This window comes from Barbus barbus (assembly GCF_936440315.1).
Source record: "Barbus barbus genome assembly, chromosome: 31".
Classification (NCBI taxonomy): domain Eukaryota; kingdom Metazoa; phylum Chordata; class Actinopteri; order Cypriniformes; family Cyprinidae; genus Barbus; species Barbus barbus.
In genome coordinates, this window is record NC_136759.1 from 15,565,336 (window position 1) to 15,581,833 (window position 16,498).

Here is a 16,498-nt window from a genome sequence, read left to right on the forward strand (position 1 = left end):
AAATACCCCCTCCCCCATTTTACATTTTGAATAGTTTTATTATTTTAAATATATTATATTATATTTTATATCAAAAATATATTAGCTTTTATTTGTTCATACAGATATTAACATACTGATACTAATAAACAGACTCACAGGGTTTCATCCTTCATGGCTGGATGAAAACATTACACTGGCCTGCTCTCTCCACACTGTCATTTTGCGTTGCTGTTGCCATGGTTTCCCTGCATCGTGGGTATAGCAACCAGCAGTCCTGCCATTTTTAGTCTGTGCTGAGACCAATCCTGCTGGCAACATCTCCCTCGCTAAGCAGCGCACTCCTGCTATTGTATTATAGCTCTGTACAGATGAACCTTGCTGAGAGACATCCCTTTCAATCCCTTCCACAATTCACTTCTTGTATTGTTTCATCAAGAGTCTGAATAGATTGGAAAGCATCTGGTGCTGGTGGAAACAAATGGTCTCTGTGCTGTGTAGGAATAATTTCTAGGTCTGTGAGCCATGTGTTCTTCTCTTCCTGAGAGGTCGGCATCATAAAGCAGCCATAATCCCAATGATGAAATCTGTAATCCTGACCTTTGGACTAAGCTTCACTGGGTTCCCATACATTACTACTTTAGCAAGATTAAATCATCGTCTTTCTCAATGTAAGATTAGACACAAATCTGACGTATTTGTTAGTATCCAAACAGGGATCTAATCTCAACAAATGATCCTTCCCAGTGGTACTGAAAAGAATGTATACTGTTGTATATGGCTAAGCCTTAGTGAGCATAAAGATATAGCACTTGCATATGCATTTCAAACTGGACAGATTACGTGTTTGTCCTTATGTGCAATGTTTATATATCTTGCTGAAAGCATTTTAAAGGGGTCATGAACTGAGAAATCAATATTCCTTTGATCTTTTGATATATAAGAGGTCATTGTGCAATTAAAAAAAAACATTCTGTAAATTTCATAACTAAAAACGTCCTCCTTAATCTAAAAACAGCTTATATTGAAGCCAAACTGCCAAAAGGACAGTTTGTAAACCGTGTCCCTTTATGAGATAAGAGTATGGCAAAAAAGTGCCTCCGCAGAAAAAGATCAACACCTGCTTCTACATCACTGCATTTTTAGCCCTGCCCACCGAATTGCAATTGTAGTGTAAATAACGAGAGCGGCAAACAGGTCTATGCCGAAACCAAATGATAAACTTTATTTGATTAACTTTATTTTTAATGAAGATCCAGACCGTGTCAGTAAGAACTTGGTCTTTTGTTCACTTCATTTTACCATGGAATCGTATACAAACAATGCAATGCTGTCAGAATGAGAGTCCAAAAAACTGATAATAACAATCCACAAATCACAATAATCCACATGAATCCAGTCAATCAGTAAACCTTCGCTTCTGGCCAAAATATGAGTCCATAATCCATAATAACTCTTCTTCCAGTGGAAAAAGTCCATCCCCTGTTGTTCTCTCATATCAAAATCAAATTACATATTTGTGTAGAACTGTTTTGGACTGTTTGCACTTAAATCTTCATTTGAGAACAATGAGTTGAAGTTAAAAATGTCTAAATGATGGATTTTCTTACAAATGTGCAGATTTTTTTGTGGATTATTGTGATGTATTTATCAGCTGTTTGGACTCTGATTCTGATGGCACCCATTCACTGCAGAGGATCCATTAGTGAGCAAGTGATGCAATGCTAAAGAAACAAGCTCATCTACATCTTGGATGGCCTTATAGGGCGAGTACAATTTGAGCACATTTTCATTTTTGGGAGAACTTAACAGTCTATAAGTTTGGTGCAGAAATTTTGTGGTTTCATTTGAACAAATAAAAGAAAGGTGAAAGTACGCGCATCCAAAAATATCTAAGCCAGGTGTAAGATCAAAGGACATCATCAAAAAAGTGGAAAAGAGGCACACTGTTATTCTCTTTATTCAAAATTTTTAAATAACAACGTTTCGGTCCAAAGGCTTTCATCAGGCAAATACATACAAGCAAAAGCAACAGCTCAATAAGTACTAAGATTTAAGCAGAGTTCCAATTGATTGCACCTGTTGGTAATCAAGGTCAATCATGTGAGAAGCTATATCACAATTAAAACAAGACAACCACACTGAGGCAAACATTTTTTTTAAATACAAATACAATATCAGGAAATACTCAAAACATCACAAAACAACACTCAAACAATCCCCCATCCTTTTTGTAATTTACAATTGCTTGTCCTAAAAATATAAAATAGAATTTTATTTTCAATGATCTACAAAATCCCTTTCTCCCAAACATCGTACTTTGGCGAAGGTATATTGATGATATTCTTATGTTATGGTCAGGTACTGAAAATTCCTTAACACTAGTGATGAACACTTACGTTTCACAGTTAATTATGATGATTCATGTGCTAGTTTTTTGGACATTCTCATTATTAGGGATGGTAAGAAAATAATCACAGCTCTCTATAGAAAACCTACTGACCGAAACACACTTTTGCATGGACAGAGCTACCATCCTACAACGTTGAAACGTAGTTTGCCTATTAATCAATTTAATCAGATACACCGAATTTGTAGTACTGAACAGTCATATGCCCAACAAAGTACAGATTTGATTAACAGATTTAGGGAGAGGGGTCACAATGAAGATTGGATACAGTCTGCGGTTAGGAGATTTGAAAATGAAAATCAAGAGACATCTCTATACATAAAAAACAGTCAAAATCAGAAAACAAAACCACTGTATGTGCTGTTATCCTATTTGCTCAGATATAAAAAAGATTATAGACAAACATTAATATATATTCAAATCTGACCCTCTCCTCAGTGATATCTTTGAGAAAACACCAAGGTTTGTGTATAAACGCTCTTCTAATATACGTGATCTCCTTGTCAGAGCTGATGTTAGTTCATCTGTAGAACGACCCTCTCACTTTTTATCTATCCCCTCGGGTAACTATAGTTGTGGTCGTTGTGCTCAATGCAACTTTACTACAAAAACGAATGTTTTCTCTCATCCTCATTCAGGAAGGGAGTTCAAAATTAAGGGTGTCATCACATGTACTACTAAAAATGTTATTTATATGATAAAATGTCCATGCGGGTAAGCGTATATAGGAAAGACAACGTGCTTTAAAAACAAGCATTGCAGAACATCAAAGTAGTATTCACACTAATGATAAAAAAACCCTGTAGCAGTACATTTCAATTTAAAAAGACACCTTTCCACACTGAGGTATATTGGAGTTGAACATGTTAAAGTACCCAGGAGAGGTGGTGATGTCAATACCTCTTTCTCCTAAGGGTTTGAATCTAGAACTTGATTTTAACTCATGTTTCTAATTTATATCTTTTGTATTGAAAGGTGAATGTTGTTGATACAGCTTCATTTGTACCCTAATATGTGTGTTGTATGGCTATGCATTTTCTATTTTTAGGACAAGCAATTGTAAATTACAAAAAGGAAAGGGGATTGTTTGAGTGTTGTTTTGGGTATTTCCTGATATTGTGTTTGTATTCAAATAATGTTTGCCTCAATGTGGTTATAGCTTCTCACATGATTGACCTTGATTACCAACAGGTGCAATCAGTTGGAACTCTGCTTGAATCTTAGTACTTATTGAGCTGTTGCGTTTGCTTGTATGTGTTTGTCTGACGAAGGTCTTTGGAACGAGACGTTGTTATTTAAAATTTTTGAATAAAGGGAATAACAGCGTGCCTCTTTTCCACTTTTTTCATTTGAGCATATGCCACATTTTTTTAGCTCAAAATGCCATTTTGCATTTGTCCGTTTCTTCAACAGTCATCATTCGTGTGGTTACTGCAAACTGGAAAGGTTAGATTCGGTGTGACTCATGTAATAATTGCAGTAATTGCGATGAAGCTGCTTCCCCGACCACGTGTAGGTTAAGTAGGCCCAGTGTGTGGGTTTGAATGATGAAATGCTGTTCTCGAGCGGAGACAATTGAAGCCTACAGATGCATACAGCTCATGATGTGGGGTTGATGGATGTTGTTTATGAGGGGAGAAGAGACAAGAGATGACGACTGAAGGATGAATGCTAGTGTACAACTCCGTGATCTGTGTTAAATTTGTGGACCCTGACGAAGCTTCGGCTTCATATCGGTCTCTTTCTGTTGCCTACATTGCCAGGACATCAGGACTCCACTGCCACTTATAAACAAATCACTTATTAGGCATCAGCCTTGAATAGAACGATCCAGTACAGGGAGACTGGGCTAGTCACACTTTTGAGATCAGTTAATACAGTTCGGTTCATTCTTCAAAGTCAATTTTTGTGTAGACACAAGTCTTATGCTGCCTTCACGTGCTATCTGAATTATTGTAAATACGAGTTTACTAAACAGAAATTGGACTTGAATGGCCTCTCAAGTCGTATTTACTACTGGGAAATTCGGAAATAATTTTATACCCAAGTTTCCAAGTTGGGCGGGTCAAAAACTTTAAATATGGTGGAGGTGACAACCATTGCTGTTGTCAATGCTAAAGTAGTGTAGCCTATTTATTATGATTGTCAGCCAATGGGATGCTACTTTTTATTCTTTCCATCACTAAGCACTTGAATACGACAAGCTCGTAATCACGACTTCATAAGTGGGAAATAGGAAATTTGCAATAGCACGTGAAGGCAGCATTAGCTACAATAATGAACATTTCCACTGATACAGTTCATTGACATCTTTAAATAACATTTATTAAACATAGCGGGCTAATGCTGTCATACTGGGTAAGTCGTCACAATGAATCCTGCCATTAAACATTCTATAATAGGCTTTTCAGCCAAATGAAACAAAACAATTACTATATATATATATATATTATATATATATATATATACAAAAAATAAAAAAACCGCTAAAAGGTAACATGCAAAAACGTACCCATTGTTATAGCCTGCCAATATCGTGATTAAAAGTGTAGTGAAATTATCAAATTTTAAATACGTGACTATTTCCACCTAACGTTTCTTAAAAGTATTATAGCCGCTTTTTTGTCAACGAAACACATTTTAAGAAATTCACTGCTAAGCAACGTTTGTAGCAGTCAGTTTGAAAGTAGACAGCTGCGCATGCGCACTGAGTAAGTGGCTGCTTAAAACAAAGACAGGCGTCTCATATTCTACAGCGGCGGAGCATCTGTACTGCTCATGTGGATGCAAAAGGAAACAGTAATTCTTCTCTGTCAATGACATCTTCTGAAAGAGCTCGTTGTGGAGACGCTGGATTTCTTTATTCCGCGCGAGTTTTCTACAGGAATCATTAAGATCCACTTGTCTTTAGATTCACGAGCATCGCCTTCTAGTTTAAGACGTTTACGGAACAGATGTTTGTATCTCGGTAAGAAAGCTCAAACTTTATTTTGAGAAACACGACACGCTCATTCCGTGCCGTAGACCTGCATGAAACCTCAGCCGCGAGTTGTTTCACTCAGTTTGTTATTTCAGTGCGACGGCTCTCTGTCTAATGATGTAACTTCACTTAAACATCTGAAGGAAAACTGTCATGCAATCAATAAACAATCACGCGCTATTGGGCGCTGTCCGTGGTGCTGAACCTATATTCTATATGAGTTCATACCTGAATCTGATTTTATATGGATACCTGAATCTTATATATATATATAAGATTTTAACCTCTTCAAAATCAAGTTAGTGTCTGTTTTTCTTTTTCTCTCTCTCTGTATTTACAGGAAGACGCCGCCCTGTTAAATCTCCCAGTATGGCAACTAACATGAGGCTCGTTTTGCATTTGCTATTGCTCTTCATATTTGCTGGTAAGCGTTTTGAAATTTGAAATTAATGTTTTGAATAATAAATAATGACATACACCATTTTGTCATTTAAAATAAGGAAAGAAAATGATAGATATAACAGTAATATTAAAAGTGTGTTTTGCAAAATCTTGTCTTAATTTTTTTCATAAATTTAATAGCATTTAAATGTGTTAAACTGATCATATTCATAACGAGCATAAGAGTTTTTGTAATATAAAGTAATTTCTAAGATAATGGGTGGTTGTGATAAGCACTACATGATATCAGCATACCAGAACTCAATATGTATTAATTTTTTTAAATTAATGAATTTATTAATATATTTATTTATTATATATATATATTTTTTTACAAGTATTAAATACGCATATATATATATATATATATACACCAAACCACTTGAGTATTTGCAGGGACCCCCTGTTATCTATTTTTTTTTTTTTTTTTCATAATTACTTTCAATAGCCTCTAAAATGTCTGTATCTCAGGTACTTATTTGTGTCACAAATTTACATATCTGTAAAAAAAAAAATACAATCAGAGATGGCATTAATTCAGCTCTAAATGGTCCCATAAGTGCCAATGACTCACACTGCTTCTCCTCACAGATTGTGGCAGTCTGGTGTCATCAGAACATTAAGAGATTTAAAACAAAATTTAATCTACCACTAACTTTGCATTCTTTGACTAGCGTCGAAATATGTCACAACTAGACATTATTATACATGGTCTGTGCTTGTGGGATGGACAACTACATTTTCCGTTTCCATTGGCCCATATGACCCTTCAAACTGAAAAGGCACGATAATACTTGACAGTTATGTAATATGGCCTCCATTTTAACAATGGCAGAGTTTAAGTTCACAGTCAAGCGAACACTCCAGAACAATCTTCACATCACTGAGGCCTCAGCCCAGTCCATGTTCAATGGGGCGTTCTCTACCGCCAATACTAACATGTGTCTGCAGCAATAAGGTATGTTGTTGTCTGAGCGGGAGTCGAGAGTGCTGTGAGCTCCTTCTGGAATTGGAGCTTGTAATGGATAATGATCTCTCTCTGTCTCTCTTTCTCATTCTCTGGTGCTCCCTTGAGAAATTTCGGCTTCAGATTTAATTGACCTCCTTAAAGTATATGCAGATTGAAGCTACGTTTTTGGAAAGGTGTTAACTTCTCACTCCAAAGGGCATGATTGCGTGTCCTACATGTTGAAGAAAGATGCCGTGTGTGTGGTAATACTCTGTGTGTTTTCTGCAGTTCAGGAGGTCAGGCTGGTGTGTGTGGAAGTGGCATCAGACACAGAGGCCACCGTAGGCAGTGTTATGAAGTTAACCTGCATCTGCTGCATGAAACGAGAGGAGATCTCTGCCGAGACCAAAGTGAAATGGTTCTACAAAGGTTCTGCATCACATTACAGGAGAATGCTTGTGAGATTACCTCTTAGTTTTTTTGCTGCAAATATTGTATTTTAAAATGAGCATATCTGATACGCAATCATCTCCTCTATACAGATCTATCAGTATGATCATAAGCCGCAGGAGCCAGAGGACGCAGAAATGTACTGGAAGGGCCGTCTGACATGGAACGGCAGCAAGGACCTGCAGGACATCTCCATTAGCATCGTCAATGTCACCGCAAATGACTCTGGCATATACGAATGTGAGGTGTCACGCTTCTTTGATTCATTCAAGCATTTCACCTTCAAGAACATCACAATTGAACTGAAGGTAAAAATGCAAGGTAAGTGAGCGAACACTCTGCTGGACGCTTACAGTACCTCGTCTAGTCATATTTGATCTGATTACGTCATCTCTGCAGTGTGATTTGGATGGTTGCACCACAAGCCATTTCCAAACATGCTGTAACCTAAAAATCAGATACTGTTGACCTCAGTACAGTGTCCTTCCTTCAATAAGTGTCCTAATGTGTTGTTTGTGTTGTTCTAGTAATGCTGTGCTCTGTTCTGTTTTTATTGTTATTTAAGCCTACTTATTGGAAGGCAGGAAGTTGTTTTCAGGGCTTTATCTAAGCAGCCACTTACCTCTCTATCTGTTGTAAAGGGTAATGCAAATATTCTGGTTTGTATGATATTCTCTAGATGCCTGAGATTGCTGAATGCAGAGTACTTCCTCTCACTTCAATCGAATATACTTTACCTAATGTATATTTGTCTATATTTAATCATGCAACCGCAATGCATCATCTCTATCTGTGAGTGTCTCGGTTCGCAGATAGACATAGACAATGTTGTTTTTAAGTGGTGGGTTTAGAGGATATTTTAAATTGCAAGCAGCCTTCCAGAACCACATACTTACAGTACAACTCTGCTTTTACATTCAGTGCCATTTTAGATCTGTTCACTGCAGTGCATGAGACATTTGTACAGATACTCTTTATAATGTGATTATAGGTCCTTTTTTTTTTTTTTTTTACAATTTTACTAGATTTTGTAAAATTATATGCACTTGTTGCCTCTAAAATGTCACATGCGCTGCACTATCATTGATGTATACAGTGGTTCTCACCTTTTAAAACCCGTTTTCAAATTCAGAACAGTCTGTTCATAAATTATTCATATAATCAGATCAATGTGGGTGGGCTTCAGCTCTGAAGGGTGAAGCTGAGAACCTCTGATCACACAATCACTTTGCGTTGATCTTTAAAAGACAGTTTTCCTGTCTTACAGTGTGTCATATAACCTTTGAGTCTTATTGTCCACCAAAGGAAAGCTGACATGAAGTATCTGTGCATGTTTGTTTCATTGTGTGGTTTTGTGTTTGCATGCAAATGATTTACTGTAATGTGTCTTCTAAGGGACGGGCAGAAAAATGACATTTATAAACTTCTGCCTAATGAACACCTAACTGAACTTTAAAAGGATAGTTCACGCCAAAATGGAAATTGAGTCATCATTTACTTACCCTCATCATGCCTTTCCGAACCTGTATGACTGACTTCTTCTGCAGAACACAAAATATTTTTTTTTGAAGAATGTTGGTAACCAAATAGTTGTGGTTCCCGTTTACTTCAATTATATCTGTGCAATGGTAGTCAATGGGAACCAGAACTGTTTGGTTACCAACACTCTTCAAAAAAAAATATTTTTATGGTCCAAAAAAAGTAAGTCATACAAATTTGGAAATACGTGAGGCTGAGAAAATGACTGAATTTCCATTTTTGGGCAAACTAACCCTTTAAATTAAAATCAACTTAAATAAAATTAATTGTTATTTCCTTTTTTTTTTTTTTTTTTTACAATTTCTTACCAGTAGTTGATTAATTTGGATTCTCTGCAGATCTTCTGTGCATGCTATGCTTTTGTTCATATAACAGTAAAACATGCAAAAAAGTGGTTAAAATTGTTATATGAAACCATTCAATCAGAAATGTACAGTGCCACCTGGATGCAAAGAATGACTGCTCATCTCTGAGGTGACTTATAGTTGCACTTGGTTATAGTTTTCTGGTGACCTGAAATAGCTTTAATGACTCTCCTAATGCATTACAGCAGATCAGCTATATTTTGACTTGCCCACTCATGCATTTTGCACTTTTGTCCTCATTTTCAGTACACTTGAGACACTTTCTGGATGAATTCATCACAGACATCCTTAGTGGCACCGTATCAGTCCAACAGGCCTCCTCTGATTGCTCAATTAATTGTACAAAATTCCCTCTGATTGCATATTTTCATTTTCTCAGCGAGTGTAAACACCACAGCGCTGTACTCCGAGATCATGATGTATGTGCTGCTGGTGTTCCTCACATTCTGGTTGCTGGTGGAAATGATCTACTGCTACAGGAAGATCTCCAAATCTGAGGAGCTGGCTCAGGACCCTGCGTGAGTATTACGTTATCATGTGTCTTCAGTTAGTCTTACGTTTACAGGTTTGAGGGGATCATTTAAAGGAATAGTTCACACAAAAAATGTAATTTGCTAAAAATTTACTCGCTCTCAGGCCATCCAAGACATAGATGAGTTTGTTACTTCATCAGAAAAGATTTGGACATCACTTGCTCTGCAGTGAATGGGTGCCGTCAGAATGAGAGTTCAAACAGCTGATAAAAGCATCACAATAATCCACAAGTAATTCTACACAACTCCAGCACATCAATTATTGTATTGTAAAGTTAAAATCTGTATGTTGTTCGTATGAAGCAAATCCATTATTAAGGCATTAAACTCTCACTTCTGGCCAAAATAGCAGTCCATATTCATTATAGTGCTTCTTTCAGTGAAAAAGCCCATCCTCTGTTGTCCTCTCACATCAAAATCCACTGACATGTTTGTTTAGAACTGTTTTGGGCTGTTTTCACTTGAACAGTGCTTGGTCTGTTCATATTTCTCTCTTTTATTTTTCACTGGAGAAAGCAATATTATGGGTAGAGGATGATGGATTTTAGCTGGAAACAATGATTTAAAGTTGAAAACAACTTGATGGATGTTTCTCACAAACAGCTTTTAATGTCACAAGATGGTATCTGATGGACAAGTCGTGTGAATGATTTGTGGATTATTGTGATGTTTTTTTATCAACTGTTTGGACTCTCATTCTGACGGCACCCATTCACTGCAGAGGATCCATTGGTGAACAAGTGATGCAATGGTAAATTTCTACAAATCAATTCTGCTGAAAAAATAAACTCATCTATATCCTTGGCGGCCTGAGGGTGAATAAATTAACAAATTTTCTTTTTTGGGTATACTATTCCTACGTCCATCAAATTGATCTATATTTACTAAATTATTCAATGCTCTCCAAGCTTAATGGAAAAGTAGGATAAAATATATATTCTTACACAGACATAACATTCAATCAATATCGACTAACTTAAAGGTTCAATCATTAGCGATAAAATTAACACTGTATTCAGGAGGTTGAGTTGTTTAGATGCATGATAGACTACCATGACACACAAACACAGGCATGCACACACACAGATACGGGTAATGGGCATAAGTGCTTTAAAAGCATGCATTAGTGTGACTCAATCCCATCAGTCATGCAGAGCATATGGAAAATAAAGTGGTGGCCTGTCAGCTTTACCTGTAGTAATCAGATTCCAAAATGATACTCATTGATTTTACTGTCATTTGATCTTCTCTTTTCTTTCTACTCTTTCTTTAACACATTTTAATTTGTTGTCAGTCATTTCTTCTTGATTTGTTTGTCAGTCATGTGAATATGTGATTATATTGCTGCCCTCACTCTGCCAGCAGGAAAAAAACAAGATCCCCAAACTTCAGCATCGAGTATTCAATACCAGGGTCACTGAGTATTATAGGGATAAGTCAGCCAAAATATAAATTCTCATTGTTTACTTGCCGTCATGTCATTCCAGACTTGTGTGGTGTCATTTTTTTATCTCGAAAAAAGACATTTGTGAAGAATAATTACACAGCTTGTCATACAACAAACACATAGTGTTGATTATTAGGTAATAATGACTTGCATTTGAACTTAAATTACTTTTATTATATTTAAGGGTCTATTTGCATATTTTGGAGCCCTTGACCACTATGAACTGTCTTTATATGGCACACTGAAAATATGCTTAATCTGTTAATATCTACATTCACTTTTTATTCAAGACAACAATACATTTGTATTAAATTGTAATTTTATAATTTGTTATATTGTAATTATTTAACAATAAAAGAAATAAATGAATATCTCCTTAAAATTATCACTTTTTTATTGTGCAAGAGCTGCATTAAAAATACTTTTGTGTTACATGGAAACAAACACCATACAGATTTGGAATGACATGATGATGAGTAAACAAAAAAAAATTGGGTGAACAATCCCTTTGATGTGGTGATGGTAGGAGTCCTGGCTAAGTTGGTGCAGCAGTGCACTTTCAACTCTTAGTTTTGCCTTTTTCTTTTGTACCTATTTGTCTACAGGACAGACTACTTAGCCATTCCCTCTGAAAATAAAGAAAACCCGGGCCCCGCTGTAACGGAATAAGTCTCACACCATTACGGTATTTTTGAATTTACCTCTGAATTAGAAACATCTTCAACAATTCCCCGCTCATCCCAAGTAGCTGACTAGAACCCTTCCACCATCGCTGTCTGTTTCTCTCTTTCCTTGTTCACATCCTCTCTTAAAGAGGTCATGACATGGATTTTTTTTATTATTTTAATATGTTCCTTGAGGTTTACTTATAATGTTAATAAAGTTTTTTGCACAAAAAAAATATTATTTTCAACCCTCTGTCTAAAACGACCTGTTTTAAGGGGCGTGTCCTTTAAGGCTTGTCAGTAATCGGTCACTGTTATGATTGGCTAACGTCATAGCACAGGAAACAGTATCAACGTTTCAGCCATTGAGCGACTGAATGCCGTTGGGCAGGGCCTATGGTGAGAAGATGACTATTCGTCCGTATCTTGCTCTGGAGGCAATGTTTATGCAAATGTTTGTGCCCCTGTGATGTCATCTGGCACATCACATCCAAACGAGCCGTTTTTGTAGCTTGATTAAAAAAATGCTTTGTTTATAATGAGGAGGAGGTTTTAAGCTATGACACTTGCAGGGTGTTTTAATGGTACAAAGATCTCTTATATGCCAAAAGATCCAGGCAAATTTGATTTCTCATGTCATGACCCCTTTAACATCACCGGATCTTCATTCCCATCCACTCAAACACATGCCTCTCTTCTGTTCACTGCCATATCTGTCCAAGCAATTACTAACTACAGCTGATCTCTCAAGATAATTCAAAGAGAAGGAAAGTACAGCCACGGTAATGCTGAGGTCAGGGTTTGTTCTCTTTGCAGACTCCTTAAACGATGATTTTACATTGTTTAAAGTGATTTGGAATATGAGAATGCATTGATAGATGTGATGTGACATGAATCCATTTATTCTAAATTGCACTGCTCTTTTATATTTACTTTTTTAATTATTTCTATGCAGCTTCCTGCAGTGTCATCTGATATGTTTTATCAGAACTGGAGTGATTTGTAATTTGAGGAGGACTTTTTGTTGTTGGTGGGGGTTATGTAACATCCTCTTCTAATAGAAAACAGTGTGGAATTTTCTAGAAACATGATTTGAGTAGTGTGGAAGTGCAGATTTTTATTAATGAAACTTTTTTTTTTACTACTATTTTAATTTGAATATTAATTGTAATTTCATATATATATAATATTTCATATATGCACTGTTGCAATTTTAAAAATTTACATTTTTTTCCCAACTGTGTAATAATTTAGAAAAAAAAATTATAATTAGATTTATGTATCAAATTAAATACATGTGTTTTTTTTTTTTTTTTTTTTTGAAGAATAGCTGCCTTTTTGCATAAAAATAAAACTTTGTGGAATAGTAATTCTAATGATCATTTATCTAATGATCAAATTTTAATTCAAATACTTGTACTATATGTACTATATGTACTATATATATATATATATATATATATATATATATATATATATATATTAGGATTTATAATACAATATATCTTAGCTAACCAAATCTGGACATTGCTTTTTGTTTCAGAGACTGACGATTCTTAATATCAACCAGTTTAAAATGGAGAACAGGCACTGATCTTGTTCTGACACTCCAAGAGCTGCTCTGAGAAACCAGGAAACCTGCCAAATCAAATCCCTCTTGTCTTGATAACGTGATGTGTGGAACAAACTCTCAACTGGTTCATTATCTCCCGCTGTCTCAGTGGAGGTCAGCAGTAACACACGTCTAATCTCAGACTGATGAGGATCTGTATGTGTCTGTCCTCAACTTTTGCCTTAGTAGAGACACAAATACAGCAGCCCCGAGCTTAAGAGCTATCATACTGCCTATACACGCACTTTTCTTAACCAAATCTCAATCATTCCTGTCACAATGCCCATGTGAGCCTTTCCCTCTTTGGTATACGCTGTTCTTACTCTTTTGATAGAAATAGATGAAGATAAGTCTGGATTCCAATTAGACTTGGTTTTTATTGTTGTATTTTCTATATAAGGAATCCCATTGTAGTATTGTGTGTTTTTATTGCTTTTTATTTAAAAAAAAAAAAAAACTTAGCTTTGCCACTTTGCAATCAATCATCAGTGAAACGGTGGCAGGTAAACAGCTGTATTGAGGACATACTGTGTACAGCAGTGTGACTGAACACATGGTGTCATTTGTGTTTACATTGGTCATAGCAGTCAGTTTGTCTTCTGAATGATCTTGCAGCATTAAAGCAAGTTCTTGGGATTAATACTAGCACTAGATTGAACAGCATAATTATTACATTATTCCAACAATGGCAGTTTGTACTGAAGCCACATTGCCTAACATGTTGTTATTGTTCAGTGATGTTCAGCAGCAGCAGTGAGATCTGTATACCTTAAACACTTGCTTTATAATTCTACTCATTTCAGATTGACTGTGAGCAGTTGTTGGAACTAGTAACACAATCTATTTAGCTGTTAAAATAACACTTGACTATGTATTTCCTTTTTTCACTGTTGTTATAATGAATTTATAGATTTGGATTTTTCATGTTTTATTTCTATTGGTGCTGGCTTTCCACTGTTAACTTTTGCCTTTTGCATTGTTTTATATAGGTCACAGTTGCCACCACAGAAACACTGCGCTTGCTCTACCCTATTATAATGGAGCTGCTCATCACTTGTCAAAGTTTGTCATATATTAAACCAGGTGATGCATTCCAAAAAATGCCTGACTGCTTATTATGTTGTCATGTCCCTCAGCTTTAACACATGGCATGTCATCTGAGTGCTAAACACACACACACACTTTTTATTTTTAAATTAAATTGAGAAAGCATGCTAGATTTTCAACACCTTAGACAATCACAGTTCCCATGTGCACTTATAAATCACATGTATAGTATGGAATTTACAAAAAAAAAAAAGTATGATCACACACTGTGAACAAATATTCTAGAGTTATATAATGAAGAAGTAATGCCACTAATGAACAAAGAGGGTATGTTGTATTGTCAACAACGGTCTTTGTCTCCCTCTGTAGTTCATACAGTGTAAATGCAGTTGACTGAAGTAGACGGTGGGGACATCCCTGGAAGCTGAGGATTCAGGAAATTAATAGGATAATGTATTAAGGTTTTTAGTCTACATTGACCTATGTTAATTGAACATTGAATATGTTAATTAATGAATTCTGTAATGTTACAGGTATAACAAATAATGACAAGGAGGCAGTTTGACAGACTTATTAACTTTACTCCGCTTATAGTGTAATGCAATAATTAATTCTGTAATGTTACAGGTAACAAATAATGGCAAGTAGGCAGGTTGACAGAGACTTAACTTTGTGTCTACTGTCTTGTTCCTTACTATTTGAAGTAGCCAAACGTCTACGTCTGTCATTAACAGAAATTAACTGTTGGCATATTTGTTTGACATCAACTTTGTCCAGTTTGTCCTGGTGGACATGGCACACAGCAATACTGTTAAGTCTCACTTGTGCCATTGTTGATCTGAGCCATGTTTTCAGTCTCCTAAGAGCACTGAAACTTCTTTCAGCCTCAGCTGATGAGACTGGGATGACTAAAAGCAGCCTGACAAGGGTTTCGACCTGATCAAACAAGCCTCACACTTCAATAGCCATTCCTCTCATGATATTAGCCACTTCAGTACTTGATTTGAAAGTATTTTTAGTCCAAAACATGGCTAATTGGACTTTTAGATTATCCCTATTCGGTTCTGGATAGTGATCAACATGTCATTTACTTTTCCAGTCAGTAGAATTTCCTCTAGCTTCTGCAATACATCTAGATCTGGTTGGTTGAAGAACCTGTCCTGAAGCTGAGCATCAACACAATCTATCATTTTATAGAACTCTGTTCTATAATGCTCCTCAGCTGACTTGGGAGTGTGCTGGCTCGCCCCACCAGTGTAACGTTTTGGTGGCTGTCTTTGGCGAGGAATCTAAATAGACTCAATCCCAAGGGAGTCAACCATTGCCACTGCTTTTTGAAAAACCTCCTGAAAGCTGTCCTCATTTCTTTTGCCTTTTAGAGTAGATCTGAACAGTCTATTGACCTTCTAATTCCTGCAATTGTTTCTGTCCGTTTTTGCAGGGACTTGTTCAGACACTCTAACTCATCAATCACTTCTAACGCCAAAAAAAGTGGCTTAATGTCCCTAGCTCATGGACCCACTGCAAGGCATCACGTACCATGGGACTGGCTAGGCAAGCAGACTGTGTGATCAAGTTAAGACAGTGTGACCCACAATGCACATGCAAAGCCAATGGCTGCTGTCTATTAAGTTCTGCTTGTGCTCCCGTATGTCTTCCTGACATATTGGCGGCACCATCATAAGTCTGACCCCTTAGACAACTCGTAGGAATATTTAGCCTCAAGAGGACATCCGCAGCCACCCTAGCAATTTCCACTCCAGTTGTCCCTGGAACTTCATATAAACCAACAAAAACCTCTTGTGGTATCAGGTCATGGTCCACATATCTAAAACAGATAGATTCTTGCTCTACTCCTGAGACATCTTGAGTGCCATCTATAATGAGTGAGTACTGCAAAACTGGTAGAGACTGGATAGAGACTGCAATACTTCTGACAATACAATTTCCTAACAATTGCAAAATCTCATTTTGCACTGGAGTGACACCGGGATAGCCAACTAGAGAGACTAGCATAATCTTTGGCTTTAAATTTCAAAAGCTGAAATAGATTCCCATCTTGGGTCTCATGGCCTCGCAGT

At 36.5% G+C, this 16,498-nt stretch overlaps 1 protein-coding gene across 2 annotated transcripts; it reads left to right on the top strand.

Annotated features, from left to right (window-relative positions):
* The first annotated feature begins 5,098 nt into the window (after positions 1-5,098).
* Positions 5,099-14,658, top strand: LOC306850970 (sodium channel regulatory subunit beta-3-like). Of its 2 annotated transcripts, XR_013782460.1 has the most exons (8): positions 5,099-5,357; positions 5,710-5,793; positions 7,048-7,217; positions 7,302-7,530; positions 9,493-9,631; positions 11,699-11,778; positions 13,302-13,484; positions 14,360-14,465. XR_013782460.1 is itself a non-coding variant. In XM_079386954.1 (7 exons), the coding sequence occupies exons 2-6, from the start codon at positions 5,739-5,741 to the stop codon at positions 11,760-11,762; spliced, it is 657 nt and encodes a 218-aa protein (XP_079243080.1). In that variant the 5' UTR covers positions 5,107-5,357; positions 5,710-5,738; the 3' UTR covers positions 11,763-11,778; positions 13,302-14,658. The 2 variants fall into 2 exon arrangements, 1 of the variants encoding a protein (XP_079243080.1); XM_079386954.1 differs by having other exon boundaries at positions 5,107-5,357; positions 13,302-14,658.
* The last annotated feature ends 1,840 nt before the right edge of the window (positions 14,659-16,498 follow it).